Source organism: Salvia hispanica, chromosome 4 (assembly GCF_029641045.1).
Source record: "Salvia hispanica isolate PSC_SH4W2 chromosome 4, Shi_PSC_v1, whole genome shotgun sequence".
NCBI classification, from domain to species: Eukaryota; Viridiplantae; Streptophyta; class Magnoliopsida; order Lamiales; family Lamiaceae; genus Salvia; species Salvia hispanica.
Window position 1 is genome coordinate 53,113,550 of NC_142695.1, and position 23,685 is coordinate 53,137,234.

Below are 23,685 nucleotides of genomic sequence, written 5' to 3' on the forward strand. Positions count from 1 at the left end.
ATGTGAATGACTATTATTATTATTTCATGTGAATGGATATGATTATTTCGTATTTCTGTGGATGATAATACTAAGAAATTAATTATATATGCATGTAGTCGTTTTATAACTTGGAATTATAAAAATTATTTAGTACTCACTTTGTCCCTAAATAAGAGTCATGTTTTGCCATTTTCGTTCGTCCCTTAATAAGAGACATATTTCACGTTTACCATAAATGGTAAGTAGATCCCACATTGCACCAACTTATTTCCCTCATATTTTATTGTAAAACTAATATATATAAGTGAGACTCATATTCCACTAACTTATTCAACTCACTTTTATTTACATTTCTTAAAACTCGTGCCATAACCAAATTAGACTTATATTGCGGAACGGAAGGAGTAACAAAAAATTAGTTGGATGTGGATAACGGAGTATTATTTCATTGGATGATAACATTAAGAAATTAAATATATACACCTGCACTCGTTTTATAACTTAGAATTTTAAAGATGAATCAATAATTAATTAATTGAATGTGAATAGATATGATAATTTCATATTTCGTTGGATGATAGCACTAATTAAGAAATTAATTATATATGCATGTAGTTATTTTTATAATTAATAATTATTTAGTAATAAAAAATTAATTAATTGTAAATGACTATTATTATTCAATTGGATGATAACATTATAAGAAATTAAGTATATACATATACAATCGACTTTATAATTTAGAATTTTAAAGATGATTTAATAATAAAATAATTGGATGTAAATAATTATGATTATTTAATATTTTTGTTTGATAATAATAATACTAAGATATCATGTATACATACATGTAGTCATTTTTATTACTTATATATACATGTAGTCGTTTTTATTAATTACTCTCTTCGTCCCGCTTTAGCAGTCCTATTGACTTTTCTGCCATCTTTTTGTAAAAATGATCAAAAAAAGTTAAATTGGAGAAATGGTAAATTAAGAGAGAGAATAATATAGAGAAGAGTCTTATCTACATTATTGTCTCTCTTACTTTACCATTTCTCCACTTTAACTATTTTTTATTATTTTTACAGAAAAATGGTAGAAAAGTCAATGGAACTGCTAAAGCGGGACAGAGGGAGTATATAATACTCCTACACATGTAGTCATTTTCATCATCGAAAATTAAATATTGTAAAATATTGTATAGTAAAATATGTGAAATCAAATATTCATTCATTCTTGTTCGTCATCCGAAAATTATGCAATCAAAAATCATAGACTTCATTTCTTTTCCAAAAATTGGTACGTCTTTATAATCAAAGTGTATTTGACAAAAATAAAATAGTTGTATAGTTGGTAACTTTGATTCATAAGAAATATGAAAAACTTATCTTTTATATTTTAAAAAAATAATGTAATTTTATTGTAAAATATGTTTCAATTATTCACATTCATTATCCGAAATTGCGAAATTTATGAAATCATATATTGTGTACAATATATCCATTAATTTTAATTAAATTTTAATTTTGGAAATCTCATTTAGAGATATATGAAGTAATTAAATTATGCATATAGTTAAATAATCTATGATTTATTAAATTAATATATGTTGTCGATTTTCGCCCAACAAATTCGGAATCTAAAGAAGTCAATAGAAAACTAATTATGTTAGAAAAATCAATATTTGTTTTTCCGCTCGACAACTAGAGACGATTTTTGACCGGAAGACCTCGGGCCGGGAGATTTAGGACGCCATAGATAAAAGAAATATCATCATTTTTGGAAGAAAAATTATGCAAACATATAATATCATATGGATGTTACGTTAGTATGCATAATTAATTTCAATGATCTAATAAATCATTTCCTAAATGTATATATAGTGATTGCAAAACACTTGTTCTTTCCTAAATAATCATACAAGGGTAACTATGTATTACATTAGATTAATTAACAACTATAAATTTATATTGAATGTTAAATACCTAAAATGTCCAATTTTGTATATACAATTTTTGTTAGTTTATCACTATCCTTAATGTGCTAATTCATTTCAATTATTGATTGATGAAATAATGATGAAATTAATGGAAAGTCGAATGATTACAATATTTATTTGTTACTGGTTTATTGAAATAAACGAGTTATCGTACTTAGACATATACATAATTTTAATAAATTATTCAAAAATAATGCGTGTAAAATTTTACTGCTTCTTCCATTACAGTTTGAAACATTTATTTAGCTCACAGATATTAACGAATAGGGATGTGATTAAATTAAAACTCTAAATATTGTACAAACTCAAACTATAATCTGGATCATTGAAAAATGTCAACAGATCACAAAAAAAATCAACAGGAAAATGTCAACAGAATTTCAACGGTAGTCAATGATTGATGATGTGTTGCTATTGTGTTGATACTATGTTGACATTAAAATCTTGAAATTTTACACTCTGTTGATATTATATTGAAACTGTGTTGAGCTGTGTTGAAGAGTTTTGAGTTTATACAATATATAAGTTTGCATTTTATCACTATCCTTAAGAAATAAATGTTTATTAAGTTAAGTAGGTTGAAAATAAAATAAAAAAATAATAAAATAGATAAGGAAAAGAGAATAGTAAAATTGATGATAAAATAAATAATTGAAGAAATAGTAAAATAAGAGAGATTAAATTAAGTGTTTCAAATTTTGTTGAAATGGCTCAACTATAATGAAACGTTGAAATGACTCAACTATAATGATATGCGTAATATATTTTTGAATTAAAATGGCCACCATAAATCCTTCAAAAAATTTGCATATCCATCTTCTCCTTGGTCCGACGGTGTAACACGTACTTTTGTCGTGTAAATCTTTTGATCTCTCTTTTTTTTTTTTTAATTCAAATTTATTAAATAGTCCTATAGTGGTAGTAGAATAGTAGTCAAGACTTGTCTTTGGGATGCTAAATCTAACCCTCATTAACCCTCGGGGTGTCAACCCGACAACAGTAGCTTGTGCCCTTGTCTAGTCAAGTCTATGTAGTTAGCAAGTGTAACATTAATGAACATAAAAGCACCATGAGTTTGCACATTTAAATCGTTACCAAATATACCAACTTTCATTACTTTATATAATTTCCACCATCATTCTTTCTTAACCTAATTCAGCAAATATTCTTCCATCATACACTATAAGTATAACCAACAAACGATAAAAATATACTCACCACATAATATAAAAATGGCAATTCTTGAAAACTACCACTACTATATCCTCCTCCTCCTCCTCCCGCTCCTAGTCTACTTCTGCCGCCTGGCTGACAGGCGGCAGAAGAAGCCCCTAGAGCCAACTAACTGGCCACTTCTGGGATTTTTCCCAGAGGTGTTCCTAAACTTCCACCGCGCCCACGACCGCATCACCGAGGTCCTCAACGGCTGCGGCGGCGGCACCTACATGTTCCGGGGCCCATGGTTTAGCGGCACCGACATGCTCTTCACCTCCGACCCCACCAACATCCACCATGTTTTCAGCCGAAACTTCGCCAATTATCCAAAAGGCCCCGAGTTTCGCAAAATCTTCGACATCCTCGGCGATGGAATCTTCGGCGCCGACTTCCACCTCTGGGAGATTCACCGGAAAACGACAATGGCGTTGCTCACGCACGCGGATTTCAACGCCCGTCTTCAGAAGACGGTCTGGGAAAAGGCCGAAACCGGCCTTTTCCCGCTGCTCGACCGCTTCAGCCTCGATGGGGTTGATTTCGATTTGCAGGATGTTTTCCACAGGTTCAGCTTCGACAACATATGCAAAATTGTGTTGGATTATGACCCGTGCAGCTTGAGCTTTGAAATGCCTCACATTCCCTGTGAGAAGGCTTTCAGTGTGGTGGCGGAGCCGTTGCTCTACCGCCACGTCATCCCGCAGAGAATCTGGAAGCTTCTGAGGTGGCTCAATGTTGGCTCCGAGAGGAAGCTTCTGGAATGTTCCAAAGCATTTTCTGAGTTTATTTATCCGCGCATTGACGCCGCATGTAAAGAAGGTTCGGTTCTTGGAGTTTTTGAAGATGTTCATAGAGAGACGAGGAAGGATTCGTCGGCTAGTCTGAGGGATTTCCTCAAGGACACGGCGTTGAATCTCATGTTCGCGGGGAGAGACACGACGAGCACGTGCCTCACGTGGCTCTTCTGGCTCGTCGAGCAAAACCCTACCTCGGAGACAAAGATTCTAGAAGAATTGGAAGCAGAGCTTTGTCTCCAGAAAAAGTGGAGGTCTGATACGAATCTATTCCAATTATTTATTTTATGCATGAAAAAGTAACTTGATTATTTGAATATTTTGTCCTATCGATTTGAAGGTGTTTACTCGTAAATGTCTCATCAGTTTTAGATAATTAGGGATTACCATTTATGTCCAATCATTTTATTTATGAGAATAATTGTCTTGTACAAGATTTATGGCGATTGGAATATTAATGTGACAGTCGAAATTACACGTTGATTATCAAAAATTACACATCGATAATTACATAGTCGAGGTGTAATTTCGGTTGCCACATTGATATTCCAGTCACTAGAAATTTTTGCAGGGTATTTAATTCCAAAAATGAAATTGTGGATACAAAATGATAATTACATAAGTAGTGGGATGTTTTCCGATAAACGCTTTAAACGATGGGATAAAATGGGTCATTTACAATTTTTTATATCTATTTTTATTTGTATGAAGGCCCTTCACCGCAGAGGACTCTCACAAGCTGGTGTACTTGCACGCAGCTCTGTGCGAGTCCCTGCGGCTGTTCCCGCCGGTGGCGCTGGAGCACAAAGCTCCAGTGCGACCGGACATTCTCCCGAGTGGGCATCAGCTCCCGCCCAACGCGAAGCTGATCATATCATTCTACTCGGTGGGGAGAAACGAGAGCGTGTGGGGGAAAGACTGCCTTGAATTCAAGCCGGAGAGATGGATCTCTCCGAGCGGGAAGATCAAGCACGAGCCGTCGTACAAGTTTCCAGCGTTCAACGCAGGGCCGAGGACGTGCGTGGGGAAGGAGATGGCGTTCGTGCAGATGAAGATGGTGGCGGCGGCGATTCTATATAACTACCATGTCCGACTAGTTGAAGGGCATCCAGTTTCAACTCGTGACTCGATCGTATTGCAAGCCAAGGACGGATTGAAAGTGAAGTTGAGGAAAAGAAATTGGAAGGTCTAAGCATTTAGTATTGTTGTTTTCAATTCTCTGTGTAAGTGTGACAAGTCTTACATGCTAGTTCGTAATGTGGACATAATTCATGTGCAAACCGACCCTATTAATTGACTGTTGAAGTTGTCGCATGATGGTTAATAGTTGTTGCAGTAATGTTGCTCGAGAAATGAAGCTATTGGGATAGTATGCTAGTGGGAAAAGTCAAAATATTTTTTTCTCTCCCTTGAATAATAGTAGTTGGTAGTTATGGAGCCAGGACTTTAATGTTGGAGCTAGAGCCATTATTATTAATTGAGTAATGATAAACAATTAAATTTTGTACAACTAAAATAAAGTAATATTAATATTTGATGTATTAATTATATATTAAAATCATAAATATAGTAAGTGGATAAGTTAAAAAGACTTATTAGCATTTAACCTCATTTTTATTTTTATATTTGAATTTTTTTTCTATTATTTTTAAATTTTGAACTAAAGTATGCACTAAATAAAATTAATGGTTCCAAAAAATTTTAAAAAATATACATAAATCATAAATATATGACCATAATATTATACGCTTTCCATGTACTATATATGCATCCATATATTTTAATAAAATGCATAAATAAACTTATTTTTATACAAATAAACTAGTTTTTGATTGTACAAAATTTAGTCACGTATATTGTTGTTATTGAGTAAATAGTGGTGGGATGTTTTCAGTATCGGTGTTGACACTGTCGATTGTGACATAGAGTATTAGAAGTTGCGAGAGAGATAAATAGAAGATGGGTGATAAAACTAAAAGCCAAGTTGCCTCGAAAGAGACTGTAGTGGCAAGTGGTATTGTCATAACATATTCATTACTGTTATTATTAATGATTTAAAAATATTTATAAATACTCCTTTCGTCTCACTAAATATGAAGTACTTCCTCCGTCCGTCATTAAGAGTTCCATTTATGGGCGACAAGTGTTTTAATAAATGTTAAGAAAAATGAGTGGAAAAAATTAGTGAAATAAGAGTCCTATTTTGTATATAATATATTTTAAATGAAATGTGAGTGAAATGAGTTAGTGGAATATGAGTCTCTATTACCATTTATATTAAAAGTGAATCGGGCCTCTTATTCGCGGACGGACTAAAATTAAAAAACGAGACTCATATTCGCGCACAGAAGGAGTATTTGCATTTAGACATGAGATTTTATGTAGTGTTGTTTTGTAAGTTTAGTTAATATTAGATAAATTAAGATAGAAAAAAATAGAAATAGTATAGCATTTTTTTAGTAGAATCGGTACTGTTTTCATTATATGAAATGTGTTATTTTTGATAGAACAATATAAAAAGAAAAATGTAGTACTCCATCCGTCCCATTCAAGATGATTAACTTTTCTTTTTTGTTTGTCTCAATTAAGATGGTCATTTTACAGTTTTGGAAATAACTTTCTATCTTCTCTCTCCTCATTAAAATATTCAACTATTTTTTCCTCTTTACTTTATTATACCTAACAACACTTTCTAAAATCTTGTGTCGCTGAAGAATGTAGCCAGCTTGAATGGGACAGAGGAGTATATCTATGACAATTTAAATTCCAAGAATAAGTACTGAACCACCATCGCCATTATAGTTGGATGTATAGTATGAGTGCTACTGAAATTGTTGGGGTCCCCATATAGTGATGTTAATACTACATTTCTTTTCGGCATGATATTTAAATAAAATTATTTTAAAGTGAATTAAGTAAATAAATACTATTATTCTCTCCGCCTCATGTTATTTGAGGTGTTTCTATTCGGCACGGAATTTAAGAAATTTATGTTTAGTGAGTTAAATAAAGTAGATGATAGAATCAAGTAAGAGAAAGAAGAGATAGAAAGTAAAAGAAAAAGTAAAGTAGGTGAAATTACATGTTTTGTTTTTAGCCAAAAAAATGAAATGATTCAAGTAATTTGAGACAATCCAAAAAGGAATATGACTCAAATAACTTGGGACTGAGAGAGTAATAAAGTAGAAATTAAAAAGGTTGATTAATGAAGAAAGAGAAAAGAAGAATAAAGTAAGGGTGTCTCCGGCGGCGCCCCTCCCACTCGCCCCTCCCATGCCACGTCAGCACTAGCCCCTCCCATTCCACTGCCACATCACTCGCCCTTCCCACTGCACTAGCCCTTCCCACAATTAAATTAAAATGCACGGAATTAAAATTCGACACAAATACGAACGGGAAATACGAATATTTCAATAAATAAAAAAAAAACATACATCATTCGAAAAAAAAAATTACATAGTAGATAGAAAAAAAAAAAAACAACCACATCAGTGTCCACCCCTCCGCGTCCAAACCTCTTTGATGATATCCTCCTGAAGTCGAATATGGGCATTTTTTTGCCGCATGTCGGCAAATGCGCGCAACCGCTCAACTTCTCCGTGAGGTACCCCCATGTTCACATTCGCGGTGGCCACGTCGTGGCTTGGACCGGCACCCGTGTCATCTTCGCTGGTCCACTGAGTCAGTTCGTCCCCTTCACTTTCAACAATCATGTTGTGCAAAATGATACACGCGTACATGATGTCGCCGATGTTGGGAATATACCACTGTCGTGCCGGACCCCTCACCATCGCCCATCGACTTTGGAGCGCACCAAATGCGCGCTCAACATCCTTGTGCGCTGCCTCCTGCCGGGTCGCAAAGTAGGACTTCTTTGGCCCGATCGCATGCTTGATCGTCTTCACAAAGACGGGCCAGTTTGGGTATATCCCATCCGCCAGTATCCCATGTTGTGCTGGTTGCCGTTGGCGACGAAACTGATGGCGGGACCAACGCCATTGCACTGATCGTTGAACAGGGGTGACGACTGGAGGACGTTGATGTCGTTGTTCGACCCGGCCACTCCAAAATAAGCATGTCATATCCATAGCCGGTAGTCAGCTATAGCTTCAAGGATCAACGTGGGATGCTTCGCTTTGAAGCCGGAAGTGTGTATCCCCTTCCAGGCGGCGGGACAGTTCCTCCACTCCCAATGCATACAATCGATGCTGCCCAATATCCCAGGGAACCCGTGCACCGACCCGTGCATATTAATCAGCCGCTGGCAGTCTTCGGGGCTCGGACGCCGAAGATACTGATCCCCAAATATCGCTCTAACGCCCGCGCAAAACTCCAACAGACACTCGATGGCTGAAGACTCCCCAATGTGGAGGTATTCATCGAACATGTCGGTCGGGCCTCCGTACGCCAGTTGCTTGATTGCGGCCGTACACTTCTGTATTGGCGTGTGTCCGGGTTTGCCAGCCGCATCCTCCCTGATTCTGAAAAACTCGTACCTTCTCTCTAATGCACCAACGATATGCATAAACAGAGGACGATGCATCCTAAAACGTTGGCGGAATAAGGCATCCCCAAAACGCGACTCTGGAGCAAAGTAGTCCTCATACAACCGCTGATGTGCAGCAATGTGGTCCCGGGGTACATGCCGTCGGCGATGGATCGGCCGAGGCACGGCCGCCGCCGCCTGCTGCCGCCGCTGCTGCCTCTGCCGGATCCGTCGATCAATCGCCGCTTGTACAGCGAGATCCAATTCATCATCGCTAAAGCCATCACTATCACTAGCGCCTCCGCCACTACCACCCGCACGACTACTCGCCATTATAGATAATTGAAAAAAGAGGTTAGAGAGAGAAACTTGTCAACACAAGTGGTGTGAATGAAATGACGTTGGAGGAGCCCTATTTATAGAGTTTAAAAATAAAAAAATAAAAAAAAATAAAAAAAAATAAAAACTTAAAATGTCGGACGTCCGAGTGGGACGGGCGACCTTCGCCACAGTGGCGCCCGTCCCACTCGCCCGTCGACGGGAGGGGCGAGGCCATCGCAGGGGCACTCGGGACGGGCGTGGGCGCCCTTCCCGCCCACTATGGCGCCCGTCAGGTCGCCCGTCCCCGACGGGCGAACGGGAAGGGCGCCGTTGGAGACACCCTAAGAGAAAGGAAAAATTATTTTTTTTTTGCTTTTAAAAAAAAGGACTAAGCTTCAGTGGGACAATCCAATATCTAAGATCATCCTTAACGCACCTGGGCCGGGCCGCAACTCGTGAGTCCCGACCCGATTTCAGCGTCGGAGGCACGAGCGTCACGGCTCGGGACGGTCCCGAGGACGCAGTTGCGTCCCTGGGCTGCTCCCGAGTCGCGTCCCGGCCCGGCGTTATCCGTGCCCGTGCCGCATCGGTTGAGTCCCGGCCCGACGTTAGTTGTGTTCGGGCCGGACTGCAAGTCTCAAATTTTATTTTTTTTTGCATATTCTTGAAGAAATTGAGAAGAAGAAATGGAGAGGAAGAAAGAAGAAGAGAGGGAGAGAGAGGAACGTTACTTTATGTTGGAATTGGGAGTGTAAATATGATTAAATTTATATTGGGAATTGGAAAATGGAGTATAATTATAAATTTATATTGGGAATTGGGAGAATTAAAACAGAAATTTATAATTTATAGTTTATAATTTTTTTATTTTGATAATTTCTTTTTAATTTTTAGATTATAATTTATAATTTTTGAATTAAAAATGATATTTTGCATTATAATTACTCAATATTTTTAATTTTTAGGAGTAAAATAGGTTGGAGTTGTGAATAGTGTAATTTAATAGTTGTGGCCCGAGTTGTGGTCTGCGAGGTTAATGAAGTTGTGGTATGGGACCCCAAATTTAGGGGAATGATGACGTGGAGGGGACTTGCGGCCCAAATCCGGGATGTGGTTAAGGATGCCCTAATATAATTCAGCTACGGAGGAACTACGGAGTATTATATATTAATAGTACTGATAATTTCCGCTTTAGAGTCTTAATTACTAATCCTTCATGTTAATTGAACACTATATATTAATATCACTAATCCTTCACATTAATAGAGTAAAAAATAATATTGTTGATCATGACAATTTTTTTTACAACACGAAAATCTAATGCAAACACTAACGAAAGTAATGGGTTTGGTTTTGTGTCCTTATTCTTATTGGATTAATCTGTTAGAAATCTGATCACTTTGAATTAGGTTTAAGTACCCTATTAAAAATAACAATGCTCATTATTATTTTTATTCTTTTTTAAATAATACTCCGTATATATATGTTTTAGTAGTATTCTCTAGATACGTGTAAACCATGTTTAATCGTGGAATGTTAGGTTTTAATTATGTAAAACATGTTTTTATAGAGTAATATCATGTTATAATCATATAAATAAGGTGTTAATGTAAAATAGGTTTTTATCGAGTAATATCACGTTATAATCATATAAATCAGGTTTTAATCATGTAAATCAGGTCTAAGTTGTTATTGTATCATGTCAACCCATATTATATTGTGTTATTAACCGATTCGTGTCATGTACAGTTCGGATTCAGTTTATAGATAACATGTCAGGTTCGTTCGAGTTGGGAGTTTCTTTAATAGGCCGAGTTCATAATATATCTTAATTATTGAATAGGGACATTATCTGATTGACACTATAAAGATCCAACTCACACGCATTATCACCCATATATATTACTATCAGCTCCTTATCATAATGTAAACACTTTAGATAAGCTAATTAATTAGTTATCCAAGTCAACGAGTCCATTAACATTAAACTAAACAGAATTTGATCTCATTTTTAATAATGTGATTATAATTTGGTCAGCATTTTGTGAAATCTGAATCCCAACCATAATCAAATTTCATCTTAAACAAAACTATTTGTATAAATAAAAATTATAAACCCATACTTGAAGAAGGGTCTCAACTGCTCAACTGCTTATCTTTATTGCATTGCTGGGAGCTAAGAAAATGAAACAACCGAAATAAAAGCTACCATTAAAAATCAATAGTATTCCAGTCGCTCTTAACTTCCCACAACTATACTAGTACTAAATAATACTCCTTGTACACCTAAATTAACTAAATACAATTAGTTTGCAGAGTTATTATTATGATGGCAACCTGCCTCTTCAATATTGAGCACCATATTTGTCGCAACATTTATTTAGTTTACTATGTTAGTTCTGTATAATGTTTTGACATATCACCAATCAGCTAGGGGTGGCAAATCGTGCGTGTTGTGTCGTTATCGCGTCGACACGATAATGACACGACACAATAACAACAAACACGAACACGACCCGCTACCCTCAGACACGAACACGACAGGAACATATTAACGACACGAACCACTTCGGGTCAACACGACACGATAACAACAAATATATTACACGACACAATAACGACACTATAATAATAATATTATAATATATAAGTATTATTTCTTATATTAAATTTTAAATTTTAATTTTAAAATTTTAAAATTTTAAAATAAATAATAAAACTAATATATAAAAGTAGGACCCACGATCCACTAACTTTTTCAACTCACTTTCTATTACATTTCTTAAAACTCGTGCTGGGTCAAAGTGGGACAAATTTTGGTGGACGGAGGTAGTAATATTATTTCTTAACGTGTAACACGAACACGACACGAAGTTTTCGTGTCCTTATCATGTCGACACGAACCCAATAAGCCTTGACACATATCCATTAATTTTGTGCGAATTCGTGTCGTGTTATCGTGTCATGCCAAAAATTGTCAACCCTACAATCAGTGATCAATCTTGAGTGTGACCACTAATAAAAATTGGCTATCAATAATATTTTGAGATAATTGGCTAATCAAGAATATAGAGTACGAAGAGAAGCATGAAAAGGGCACAACAAGGAGTACTTAATTGAATAACGATATCAAAACTTAACTTATTTATTCTAAATTATGTTTTTATATTTTTTAGTGGTATTTTATGAAGTTACATTTAAGATGCACATAATACCTTTTCAAAGGGTAAATTGCCAAAAGAATCCATAATTTTTTGTTTGATATGCTGAGGGACAGAATGTGAGCGTTTGTGAGCGCCTCTTATTATTAGTATTTTTTTAATCAATTTTTCCAATGTGAAATTCTCTCATCTCTTCAATGAATTCGCGTCTTTTCCTTCATGCCGTTCTACTCTACGACAATCAAATTCACACCTGCACAATTCTCCGTTTTTTTTCTCGAATTGAATATATATCCAAATCCCCAGCCCTTGTATTCTTTCCCCTACAATTACTTCATCATCGTTCCCCACCCTCTCAAATTCAGGGCTTATAGATTTGAAATTTGGAGTCTGAATTTGGGATAAGTCCAGGGTAGGAGATTGCAGTAAAGAAATAGAAACAATCAGAATCATTGGAATTTTGAAAACAAAGCAAAACAAAACATACGGCCAGTTCAGTTCTTCATAAACCAAAACGAATTGGAGAAAACCGACAGAGAAATAATTTGAGTTTGTATGAGATAAAAGTTCTACTGGTGAGATTTGGATTGTGGTAGAAAAATCAGAATCGAAAAATTCATGGATAATTGGAATTGAGCAACAATGAAGAGAAAGATTTCAGATTGGAAAATGGGTGGGCCGAACAAAGGAACTGAGATCGAAAATATAGTTGTGCATAAATGAATTGATATGATAGAAAATTCAGTGGATTCATTAAATTGGGATTGTCAAAATCAAGAAGATGGGGAGGATTAAAAATAGATTTTGTTGAATAAGATTAAACTGCTTCGATTCTTGTAGTTAGAACTTGGAAACACAGCGGCAAGCAAGATATGTGAAAAGGAGTTGAGTAAACAAGGAAAAGAAGGGGGTGCTCATAGACGCTCCCATTCTGTCCCTTAAGTATCCGTTTGACAAGTTTGTAATGCCTAGATATATATACTCATATGACTATGTCTAAGTGTTTGATATCATAGTTAACCTATTATGTCAGTCCGTGGTTTTCTCTATGGCCATCCGAGCCAACAAATTTTTCCTTAATATACAAAGATATGTATCTCACAAATTTGGTCGGATAGTATTTCTACCTCATTTATTATGATTTATTAATACAAAATCTAGATAATTTCTTGTCTACCAAACAACAACGAAAAAACCTTTATCCGAGCTTATCTTGACACGAAGCCCGCATTTCTTATCTTATTTAACAAATATTGTCATATCTCATCGTTTTTATCAAACGAGCCCTTAGCATATCAAAAAATTGTTCAATTTTTATGTATTATCTGTATCCAAAAAATTCCGCATCATACGCGTCTTCAATTTATATGTATTATCTTTCTTTAGGCAGTTTATTTTATCAGGTTGCCCAAAAATAGACTTACAATGCAATAAAAAAATAAAGACACAAAATATGAAGAAACCTAGGACGTAGACATTTTGGTCATGGTACACTTTAAAAAATCGTTAGAGTTATGATATAAACGGCAAGTGGCGGACGCAGGAATTTTTATTGGCAGGGGCTTCATAGTAAACTTCATTCATTCAGATTTAAACTCTCCCTCATGAGTGGAAAAAGTACGTGGAGCATGTGTCTTACTTTTACATATAGAGTTTATAATAAAATAATACTTTAGTACGGGTTCACTTATCCAAAAAAAAAGTGAATCAGGCTATAAGTTGGTGACATATCAAAATAACAAAATGTGATATTATTTCATCAACGGAGTGAGTATTTTGTTTAAATAATAGTTGCACTGAACCTACAAGATAAAAATCAATTTTAATAAATCACTAATCTTATACTCCTTCCGTCCTACTTTAGGTGGAACACTTTTTATTTGGTATAAGATTTTATATAGTTATTCTACATAAATTGTGTAGAGAAAAAATAAAATAGAAATAATGATAGTTACATTTTAATAATGTGTCAACTAGAATGTGATGATGGAGTATAAATTTAAACCACCAACTCTAATTTTTATTGTGATTTTTTTTGTAATAAAATAATAAAAAGAATTGTTAAAAACCATTTTTTGTATAATAAAATTGAAAAGAAAAATATACAATTGAACCGTCAAAAAATTGTTATGTTAAAATAATGAAGAAATGGCTTTTTAAGCACATTTCCAATTTATTAAACTATATAAATTAAAATACTAATAGTAATTTCTAAACATAAATATTGTCACATTAACAAAAAAATACTGTATGGAGTATAAATTTAAAATATACTGTGCCTATTTAACTTAATGTGTGACGTCACATTTTAAAGTACTAATATTTTAATCATTTATGTACCTGCAACTATTTTTAATAATAATAATATTATATGTTACATAACTTTTTAGTCGTCTTCTTCCCGAGAGTTACGGCAACCATTTTTATCTTCTGCAACTTCCAATTTTCCAATTTTTTCAGCCCCTTCTTGTCATTAACATTTGGCAATTTACTCTTCTGTGGTAGAATCTTAGGAAGGGCTATTGATAAGTTTTTATTTTTTTCAAAAATTTTAGAAGAAGAAAAACATAAAAAAAAAAACTTTTGGGGAGGGCTTAAGCCCCTCACCACTCCTTACTGTGTCCGCTAAAACGGCTAATTGTGAACCAAAAACTGGAAAAAAAGAAAAAAAAAAACTAATTTGCCCTTTCGTAGTAATATACCTAAATTTATTAAATACAATTAGTTTGCAGAGTTTATTATTATGACGGCCAACCTTCCTCTTCAATATGGAGCACCATATTCGTCAAATCATTTATTAAGTTTATTGGAGTATGACAGTTTTGTATACAGTTATGACAAATTAACAATCAATGATTAATCTTGTCACTCACAAATTGCTATTAACTTTTTTGAGATAATTGGCTAGATCAAGATAAGAGAGCATCAAAAAGGCCACAACAAGGAGTGCTCAAATTAAATTTTACGATATCAAAAGTAACTTTCTTATTCAAACTTATGTATTTATATACTCATATTACAGATATTTTTATGAAGTTATATTAAAGATGCACATAATATTTTTTGAAAAGGATATATTGTCATAAAAACAACAAAGTTTTGTCAATTCACGGTCAATCATGTATTTAAAAAGAAAAAATGAATTGAAAATTTGTCAAAGTTATTATATACTCCATCCGTCCAAAAAAATAATCTCATTTATGGACGGCACATGTTATATTTTAGAGTGAACTACATAAACGGTACCTGATCTTTCACTTTCGCACATAAACGGTACCTGGTCTTTATTTTATATCATTTTTGGTACCTATTAATCACATTTTTGGTACCTGATGCAATTTTCACCTCAAAATACCCTCTAAACAAATTCATTTTTCCATTTGTGTCATAAAGGGTATTTTGGGCATTGACAAAACTAGTACCAAAAATGATATTATAATACCTTTTCTCATTCTCCCCACTCTTTATACTATTATTATTACTCAATATTAATATTATTATTTTGATGTTATAAATTAATAATTAATTTATTTTTTAATATCATTTAAATATTTTTAATCATAATCATAATTATAGTTATAATTATGTTTAAATATTATAATAATAATAATATTGTTATAATAGTAATAACTAGTAGTAATTAATAAATAATTATTATTTTATATTAAATTAATAACTAATTAATATAGTCTTAATCAAAATTTAAAATTGTGAATTGTATTCATAATGATAAAGAGTTGAGCATTTTTAGTTAGGTGTTTCAACCTTAAAATGAGTATAAATAATTAATTAAAAATATTCAATTGATTTAATTATTTTAAATAATTAATTTAATTAGGTGTTTTGTTATTGATTTATATTATCAATGCAATTAGATGAATGTATAAAACACTAAAAAAAAGAAGAAAAAAAAAAGAGAAGAAAAAAGAGAAAACATAAACTAAGGAAAAAAAAAGAAGAAGAAAAGAAGATAAAATACTAAAAAGAAAGAATAAAATGAAAAAAAAAAAGAATAAACTAAAGAAGAAAAACAGAAATAAGAAAGGAAGAAAAAAAAATCACATATTTGGTTCTATTTAATTGAAATTCCAAAAATATCCTCCATAACAAATAAATCACATGTTTGGTACCTAAGGTTATTTTTGTCATGGGGTACCAAAAACGATATAAAATAAAGATCAGGTACCATTTATGTGCGAAAGTGAAAAATCAGGTACCATTTATGTAGTTCACTCTATATTTTATAGTCAGAAATTTGGTGTAAAATAAGAGGGAATGAGAAAAAGTAGATAAAGGAAGAGAAATATAAAAAAAAATAGGTAAAGTAAGATAGATATACAGAAAGAGTAGATAAAGTAGAGAAAGACTTTCTATTTATAGAAATGAGATTATTTTTTGTAGACATTCCAAGCGACAAAATAAGACTATTTTCTGTGGACGAATGGAGATTATTATTGCAAAAAGTTGTGGGATTAACAAAATATTGTAGATTTGTTTTCCAATTTGCCCAAATGTTGAAAATAACAGGAAATATATAGACTGTAATAAACTCTAATCTTGAATCAATGCGTAAAGCATCGAATGTAGGATTTATAATTCAAATAAATTATCTCTAATCTTGAAGCCCGCTAGTTTTACATGAGGATTTGATGAAATGAATAACTACAAATATCTATTAAAATAATAAATTAAAAAAAGTATTATTCTCTATTCGTGCATGAAAAATAGTCTCATTTTGCCATTTTAGTATATCAAAAAAAATAGACTCATTTCTAAAAATATAAATTTTCTCTCTCATACTATACTCACTCTTTCTCCTCTTTTCCATAATTTACCTATTTTTTTTTTCATCAAATCTCTTTTACTTTACCTACTTTTTCTCCTCCGCTCTTACTTTATTAACTTATCGTTAAAAATCGCGCCGTCCATAAAATGGAACTATTTTTTTTTGGAAGGATTGAGTATAAGGACTTTTTAAAATCATGGATAAGCTTCTTTTTAGATCAATATTTAAGTTAATTCATGTCTCACCTCCTGAAATAAGTGTCTATTTTCTTGTAACGAAATAAATAAATGCTACGATAACTCTTTTGTACAATTTTGAATTAGCGTTTGATATATCCATTTCAAATTAAAAGATATTTATTTTATTTCACTTTATAGAAAGCAAAAGTACTTGGTGCGACGCGAGAATAATTAATTCTGGTGTAACATTTTTCAGAATTAGTAGAAAAAAAGAGATCGTTGTCAAAATATTTAGTTTATTTTTTATATTTGATTAATAATGACGGCCAACCTACCCTCTTCAATTTTGAGCACTTATTTAGTTTATTATGACAGTTTTGTATAATGTTTTGACTAATTAGTGATCAATCTGTGTGTGACTACTCAAAAATTACGTGTGACTTACTAATTATTCTCTATTCAATGGAGTAATTTTCTTGAGATAATTGGTAAAAAAAATTGATATAATTGGCTATAAACCAAATAAGAGAGTAGTATATGATTTATGAGGGAGCAGCAAAAAGGACACATCCGGGGGATAATATCAAAATTTGCGTATTTATTTCAAATCATTACTTATATATTTTAGATTAAATTAAACATATTTTTATATTGTTATACTACATCGTTTCATAAAAAAGACACAGTAGAACAACATAAGTTTTAACAAGCAATTAAAAAAGTACGAAAATAAGAAAAAATGATTGATGTACTATATTTAATAGTGAATGGAATCCTTGTTAGAAAATGTAATCTATATTTATGGAACGTCGAAAATAAAAATAATGTCTACAGTATTTAATATACACATAAATTGAACCGGTTTTTTGTTTGAACCGGTTTACTTAAGAACTATTATCCATTTACTTAATTATGCCTTTGTTATATTTGTAAAGTGAAATACTATCAAATTACATGGACTATACATGGAAATATGAAATTATGGATGATCACTGCAAATAACTATTTTAATAATCAGTATCTCATAAATTGAAGTAAAATAAATTCTGGTAGCTAGGGGTGCTTAAACGGTTCTCCGGTTCTCGGTTAACTGGAACCGGAACCGGAACCGACCGGTTAATTAAGGAACCGGAACCGGATTTTTCCGGTTCCGGTTCCGGTACCGGTTCCAACTTTTTAAATAAAACCGGTTTCGGTTCAGAACCGGTCGGTTCCGGTTCCTAACCGGGAACCGGATTATAATTCAATTTTATTTTTATATAATTTAATATACTAATAAATCTAATTTAATTGAATTGATTTTGAATTAAAATAAAATAATTTGAAATATTGAGTGATTTTTAGATTTAAAAAGTGTTAGATTTGCGAGCTCTGTTTCTGAAGTATTTAAAATGTTTAAACCATGATACTTTGAATCTACAATTATTTCCCCAATCAATTTTTGATGAACTAACTACAATGAGTAGGACATCATAAGTTTGTTTTTAATTTCCAAAAGAACTTATACAATTACAATATCATTTCATATGATAGAAATTTAACTTTATAACATATATATGTAACAATTCATTTAACATACGCTTTTAACATGTTTGTGAATAATTTATTAACTGTTGCGTTATAAACCAAAAAGTCACAACAAGATCAATTAGTAATATTAGAAATTCCATTGAATATTTGTTTAGCCAAAAAGGGGAATTGAAATTCAATTTTAAAACTTATTTTTTAAAAAAATTGCTAAAGTTTAGAACTCCTATTTTTTTATTAAAAAAATGCTAACATAAACTTGTCCGGCCTACTACACTTGACATCACTCTTATCCATATATGAATATTATTGTATTGTTGGTTTGTACTTTTGTGTATTTACTTGATTTTTTAGGTATTATTTGTTATATTTCTAGATGTTGGCTTATTATTTTTTTAGTATTGAACTATTTAAAATTATAAATAAATTCGGATTAAAATTACACATCGGTTCCGGTTCGGAACCGGAATCGACCGGTTCTTAACCGGTCGGTTCCAAACGGGAACCGATCGGTTCCGGTTCCAGTTTCAGTTCTAGGCTTTATGAAAATTTAAAACCGGTTAACCGATCAACCGGTCCGGTTAGAACCGGAACCGGCCGAATAAGCAGGCCTACTGGTGGCCGATTAGTAGAGTTGCATTATATAGTTTGCATAGTTATATTTTTTATTCCATTTACTTGGTGTTCTCATTTTATTCCATTACTTGCAATTATATCTTATTTAGGGTGTAATTATTTCTGATTTTTATATTGCACTCAAACAATCTTAAATTAATTTCTTATAGAAATTTATGATTAAAAAAATATATGATGCAAATAATTATGATTGTTTAAATTTAAAAATTGTTTAATTTAGAATTTAAAATTTTAAGTATATATATGCATGTAGTCATTTTAATTTAATAATTTAGAATTTTAAAAATTATTTAATAAAAAAATATTTGGATGTGAATGACTATGATGATTTTGTTCGATGATAACACTAAGAAATTAATAATAGTAGTGAACAATTAGAAATGAATGGCTATGATTATTTTGTTTGGCAATAACACTAACAAATTAAGTATATATATGTTGTAGTAATGTTTATAATTTAAAATTTTAAAATTATTTAATAATAAAATAAATCGATGTTAATGACTATGATTAAATTGTTAGATGATAACACTAAGAAATTAAGTATACATCCATGGAGTCGTATTTTTTACTTTGAATTTTAAAAATTATTTAACAATAAGAAAATTAGATGTGAAATACTAATATTATTTATTTGGATGATAAGACTAAAAATTTAAGTAAATATGATGTACAATATATATTATCATTATATCTTTGGATGATAACACTAAAAAATTAACACAAACTTTAAAAGTTATTTAAAATTAAAATAATTGGATGAGAATGACTATGATTATTTTATTTGATGATAACACTGAAAATTAAGTATATATGAATAGGGTCTAATAGTAGTTTATAACTTGAAATTTTAAAATTTTAAAATAGCTCCTATAAGAAGTCAGTGAAATGCGTAGCCTACTTAAATGGTAAAAAGTGAAAGTTTACTATGAATGGAAGAGGGGGGAAGTATTAATTAAATTTCGTGTATCATTTCAAATTGTATTTAATTTTCTAATTATTTATTTATTCTAAATAACACTTAAAATATTACATAATCTTCTCTACTAAATAAATTATTTGTCATATCACTTTAGATTTGTGATTAAAGAACTTGGATCTAATCAAACGAAAGTGAAAACTTTACAGTGGCAAACGAAAACATCGGTATGAATCCAGTGATAGAGAGGGTAGGAATAGTGGTTATGAAATATCCTCCAAAATTCAATCTTTACACATTGTTGTGTTGGAAGGGAGTGGTCTAATTCTAAACGCAATTGATAAACAAATCTTTTTTAATTCTAAACGGAATTGATAAACAAATCTTTTTAGAATATGGTAGAAGCACAATTTACTGGTAGCACCTAATGAATGTAGTTAGACAAATCAACAAGATAATAACGAGCGGCAAGAATAAAGATAGTAATGCCAAAATTTTACCTGGAAAATCAACTTCAATGTTACGAGATAAAAACCAAGAAATCCACAAGTCTAACATTCATCATCACCAAGGGAAGAGTACAATAAAAAAAGTTTACAAATGATATATAGTACAATGAAGGCACTAGCTAGATAATCAATACAATGCCAAAATAGATAAAATATAATTGTGGATGTCAATCAGGTTAGCCCGGCATGTATCGAATCAATCCTATTCGAATTGCGGGCTAATCGGATGTGGGCTAATCGGGCTGAAATTTTTGTCGGGTTAAAAATTTAAGCCCTAACCATAAACATTCAGGTTTCGGGCTAGCCCAATCAATTAGTCGTGTCAAAAAGAAATAATTAAAATTATTTTCAATCTTAAGAGCCCCATATATATAAACGGAGTTAATATACAAAAACTTTATGAAAATATTCTCTTCTTAAGCTTTAAATTATCTAAAACCTTCATTTTTCTTACTATTGTCACTATTCTTGGAAATATTCCATTTAAGCAATAATAAATCTATATTATGTAAAACCATTAGAATAAAGTCAATATAGGAATTTTAAATATATTATTCATAATTGGTAGGATTTGTGAAAAGTGAAAACGAATAGCATAGTTATTGTAATTGTGAATTTATGTTAAAGTCGAGAAATTGGGTGATATAATATTAAAACTCTAATGTGAATTTAGATAAAAAAAAGTCAAATTAAAAGCATGTATTGTGATTGAAATATTTTGAAATTAATATAAATTCATTATGTTGCATTATATAATTAATAAGAAGACACTGTGTGTAGAATATATTACGGTATATTTGTTTTTGGTTGGTTTGCAAGTATATATATAAGAAATTATAAAAAAATATTTGTAAAAATGTGAAATCTAAATGACACTTGCAGAATTAATGACACTAAAATCTAATTAATGGAGTATGCAATTAGTGTATAAAGTAGTATAATGAGAATTGAAATCTTATTTACTGTATCCCAGCGGGCTGGCCTGCTTAACCTGCCAGCCCATTAAGACTGACCCGATTAGTCCGACATCTTATCGGGTTATATTTTGTCGGCCCTATCCCTTCAATTTTCACAGGTTATTCAGGTCAACCCATCAGGTTCGGACTAAACTGATATTCCAAGATGAAATAAGCTCGTCTTGACCATATTTAATTTAATTTAGTATTATACGCTATCTGTCACGATTAGTCGACATCCATTTCATTTTTTTTGTCTGTCCACAATTAATTGACACCTTTTTTACTTTCTATCAAAGTCAACTCATTTTTTCTCTCTTATTTTACTTTCTCTTACTTTATTCTCTCATTATCTATTTACCTTTTCCATTTCCAACTTTATTCCTTCTTTACTTAACTCACTTACACAATATTTCTTAAATCGCGTGTCGAAAAGAAATGTCTCCATTACCGCAGAACGGAGGGAGTACTAATTATGATAGTGGATCTCACATTACACTAACTTATCACACTTATATTTTATTACTATAAAACTAATACTCCATATATCTCACTTTAGATCTACATTCTTAAGTGACATAAAAATTTAGGAGAAGTTAGGTTGAATAAGTAGAAAGAAAAAGATAATTGAATATTTTAATAAAAAATAACAGAGAGATATTTATCCAAATATAAAAAATGAATATCTTAAATGACATAAAATAAAAAAGAAAAAATGGACATTTTAAATGAGATGGATGAGGTATATAAAAGTAGAATTCAATTTTCACTAAATTTTTTAACTCAATTTCCAATATACTTATTTCTTAAAATCGAGCGAAGGGAGTAATTATTAAATTTGTACTGTCACTTCAAGTTTTAACTTTAAACTTGAAGAGAGAAGGTCATACACGATTTTATAATTTAACTCCTGTTGACATAATCATCATTTTGCTTTAATAATTGGTAATTAAATTCGATTGCTGCATGACATCAATTTAATTTGTTACTCTTCTGGTTTTAATTTTGAGTAAAGGCCAAAATTGATCTTAAATGAATATATAGTTATTTTATCTTTTTGGTTCTAAACATTATTTTATGGATTTTTTGATCCTACATATATGGAAATTTGATATTTTGGTCATCCGTCAATATTTCCGTTAAACACTAAAGGTCAACAGGTTTAATCCTGATTTTGACCAATTAATGTAATTATGATTACTTACTCCATAATTATATTCTTAATTATTTTAATAAATCACTGTCATTTAAGTATGGTAATTTAATAATTTAATAAACCCACGCGTCTCCCTCGCCACTGCGCCGATGATTGAGTTCCAGCTGCACCACCGCCACCACCCGCCCCTTCCCGCAGCGGCTCCAACCTAACAATTACCCGTCTCCACCGCCGATCTCCTCCTCCTACTACCCCCCCGCGCCCTCAGCCACGGCTTCTCCGCGCCGCCCTCCGACGTCAGCCACCACCACACCTCCCCAATCTCCTCCTCCTTCTTCTACAGCGCCCCCACCAGCCCCACCGCCGCCACCCCCCGGCACCCCCAAATCCAACCTCGACGACGCCAACTTCGCGTTCGACTTCAGCGGCCACCTCTCCTCTGCCCCCTCCCCGCTGATGAGCTCTACCATGCCGGCAAAATCAAGCCCCTCAAACCCCCTCCCCGCCACCTCAACCCCCCCCCCCCCCCTCCAATTCCCCCACCAAATCCTACCCCAAATCCCCACGCTCGCTGCGGAAGAACATATTCTCCCCCCGCTACAAATTCAGAGACAACGTCGACCCCTTCGCCGCTGCAATCGAACACACCACAAAACAAACCACCGCTGCCGACAAATGAGGGAGTAAGTAATTCATTAAAAGTTTAATTTGGTCAAAATTGGGATTAAACCCGTTGACCGTTAGTTTTTAACGGAAATGTTGATGGGAGGACCAATTGTGATCCAATTTGAAATGTGCAGGACCAAAATGATCAAATTTTCATATGTACAGGACCAAAAAATCCAAAAGAAAATGTTTAAGACAAAAAAAGTAAAATGACCATATGTTCAGAACCAATTTTGGTCTTTACTCTTAGTACTATGAATTAAGTAAGTTGTTTACATATGAACGCAACTCTCTCCATATGTTCAACTTGAAGAAATTAGAAGTTGAGACAAAAATAGTTAAAGTGAAAGCAATCGAAACACATGTTCGATATCTTAATAACTAGAAATGAAAATA

The 23,685-nt window shown here is 32.6% G+C and overlaps 1 protein-coding gene across 1 annotated transcript; it reads left to right on the top strand.

Annotated features, from left to right (window-relative positions):
• The first annotated feature begins 3,157 nt into the window (after positions 1-3,157).
• LOC125192819 (alkane hydroxylase MAH1-like) lies at positions 3,158-5,311 on the top strand. The gene is made up of 2 exons (XM_048090479.2): positions 3,158-4,241; positions 4,699-5,311. The coding sequence occupies exons 1-2, from the start codon at positions 3,214-3,216 to the stop codon at positions 5,177-5,179; spliced, it is 1,509 nt and encodes a 502-aa protein (XP_047946436.1). The 5' UTR covers positions 3,158-3,213; the 3' UTR covers positions 5,180-5,311.
• The last annotated feature ends 18,374 nt before the right edge of the window (positions 5,312-23,685 follow it).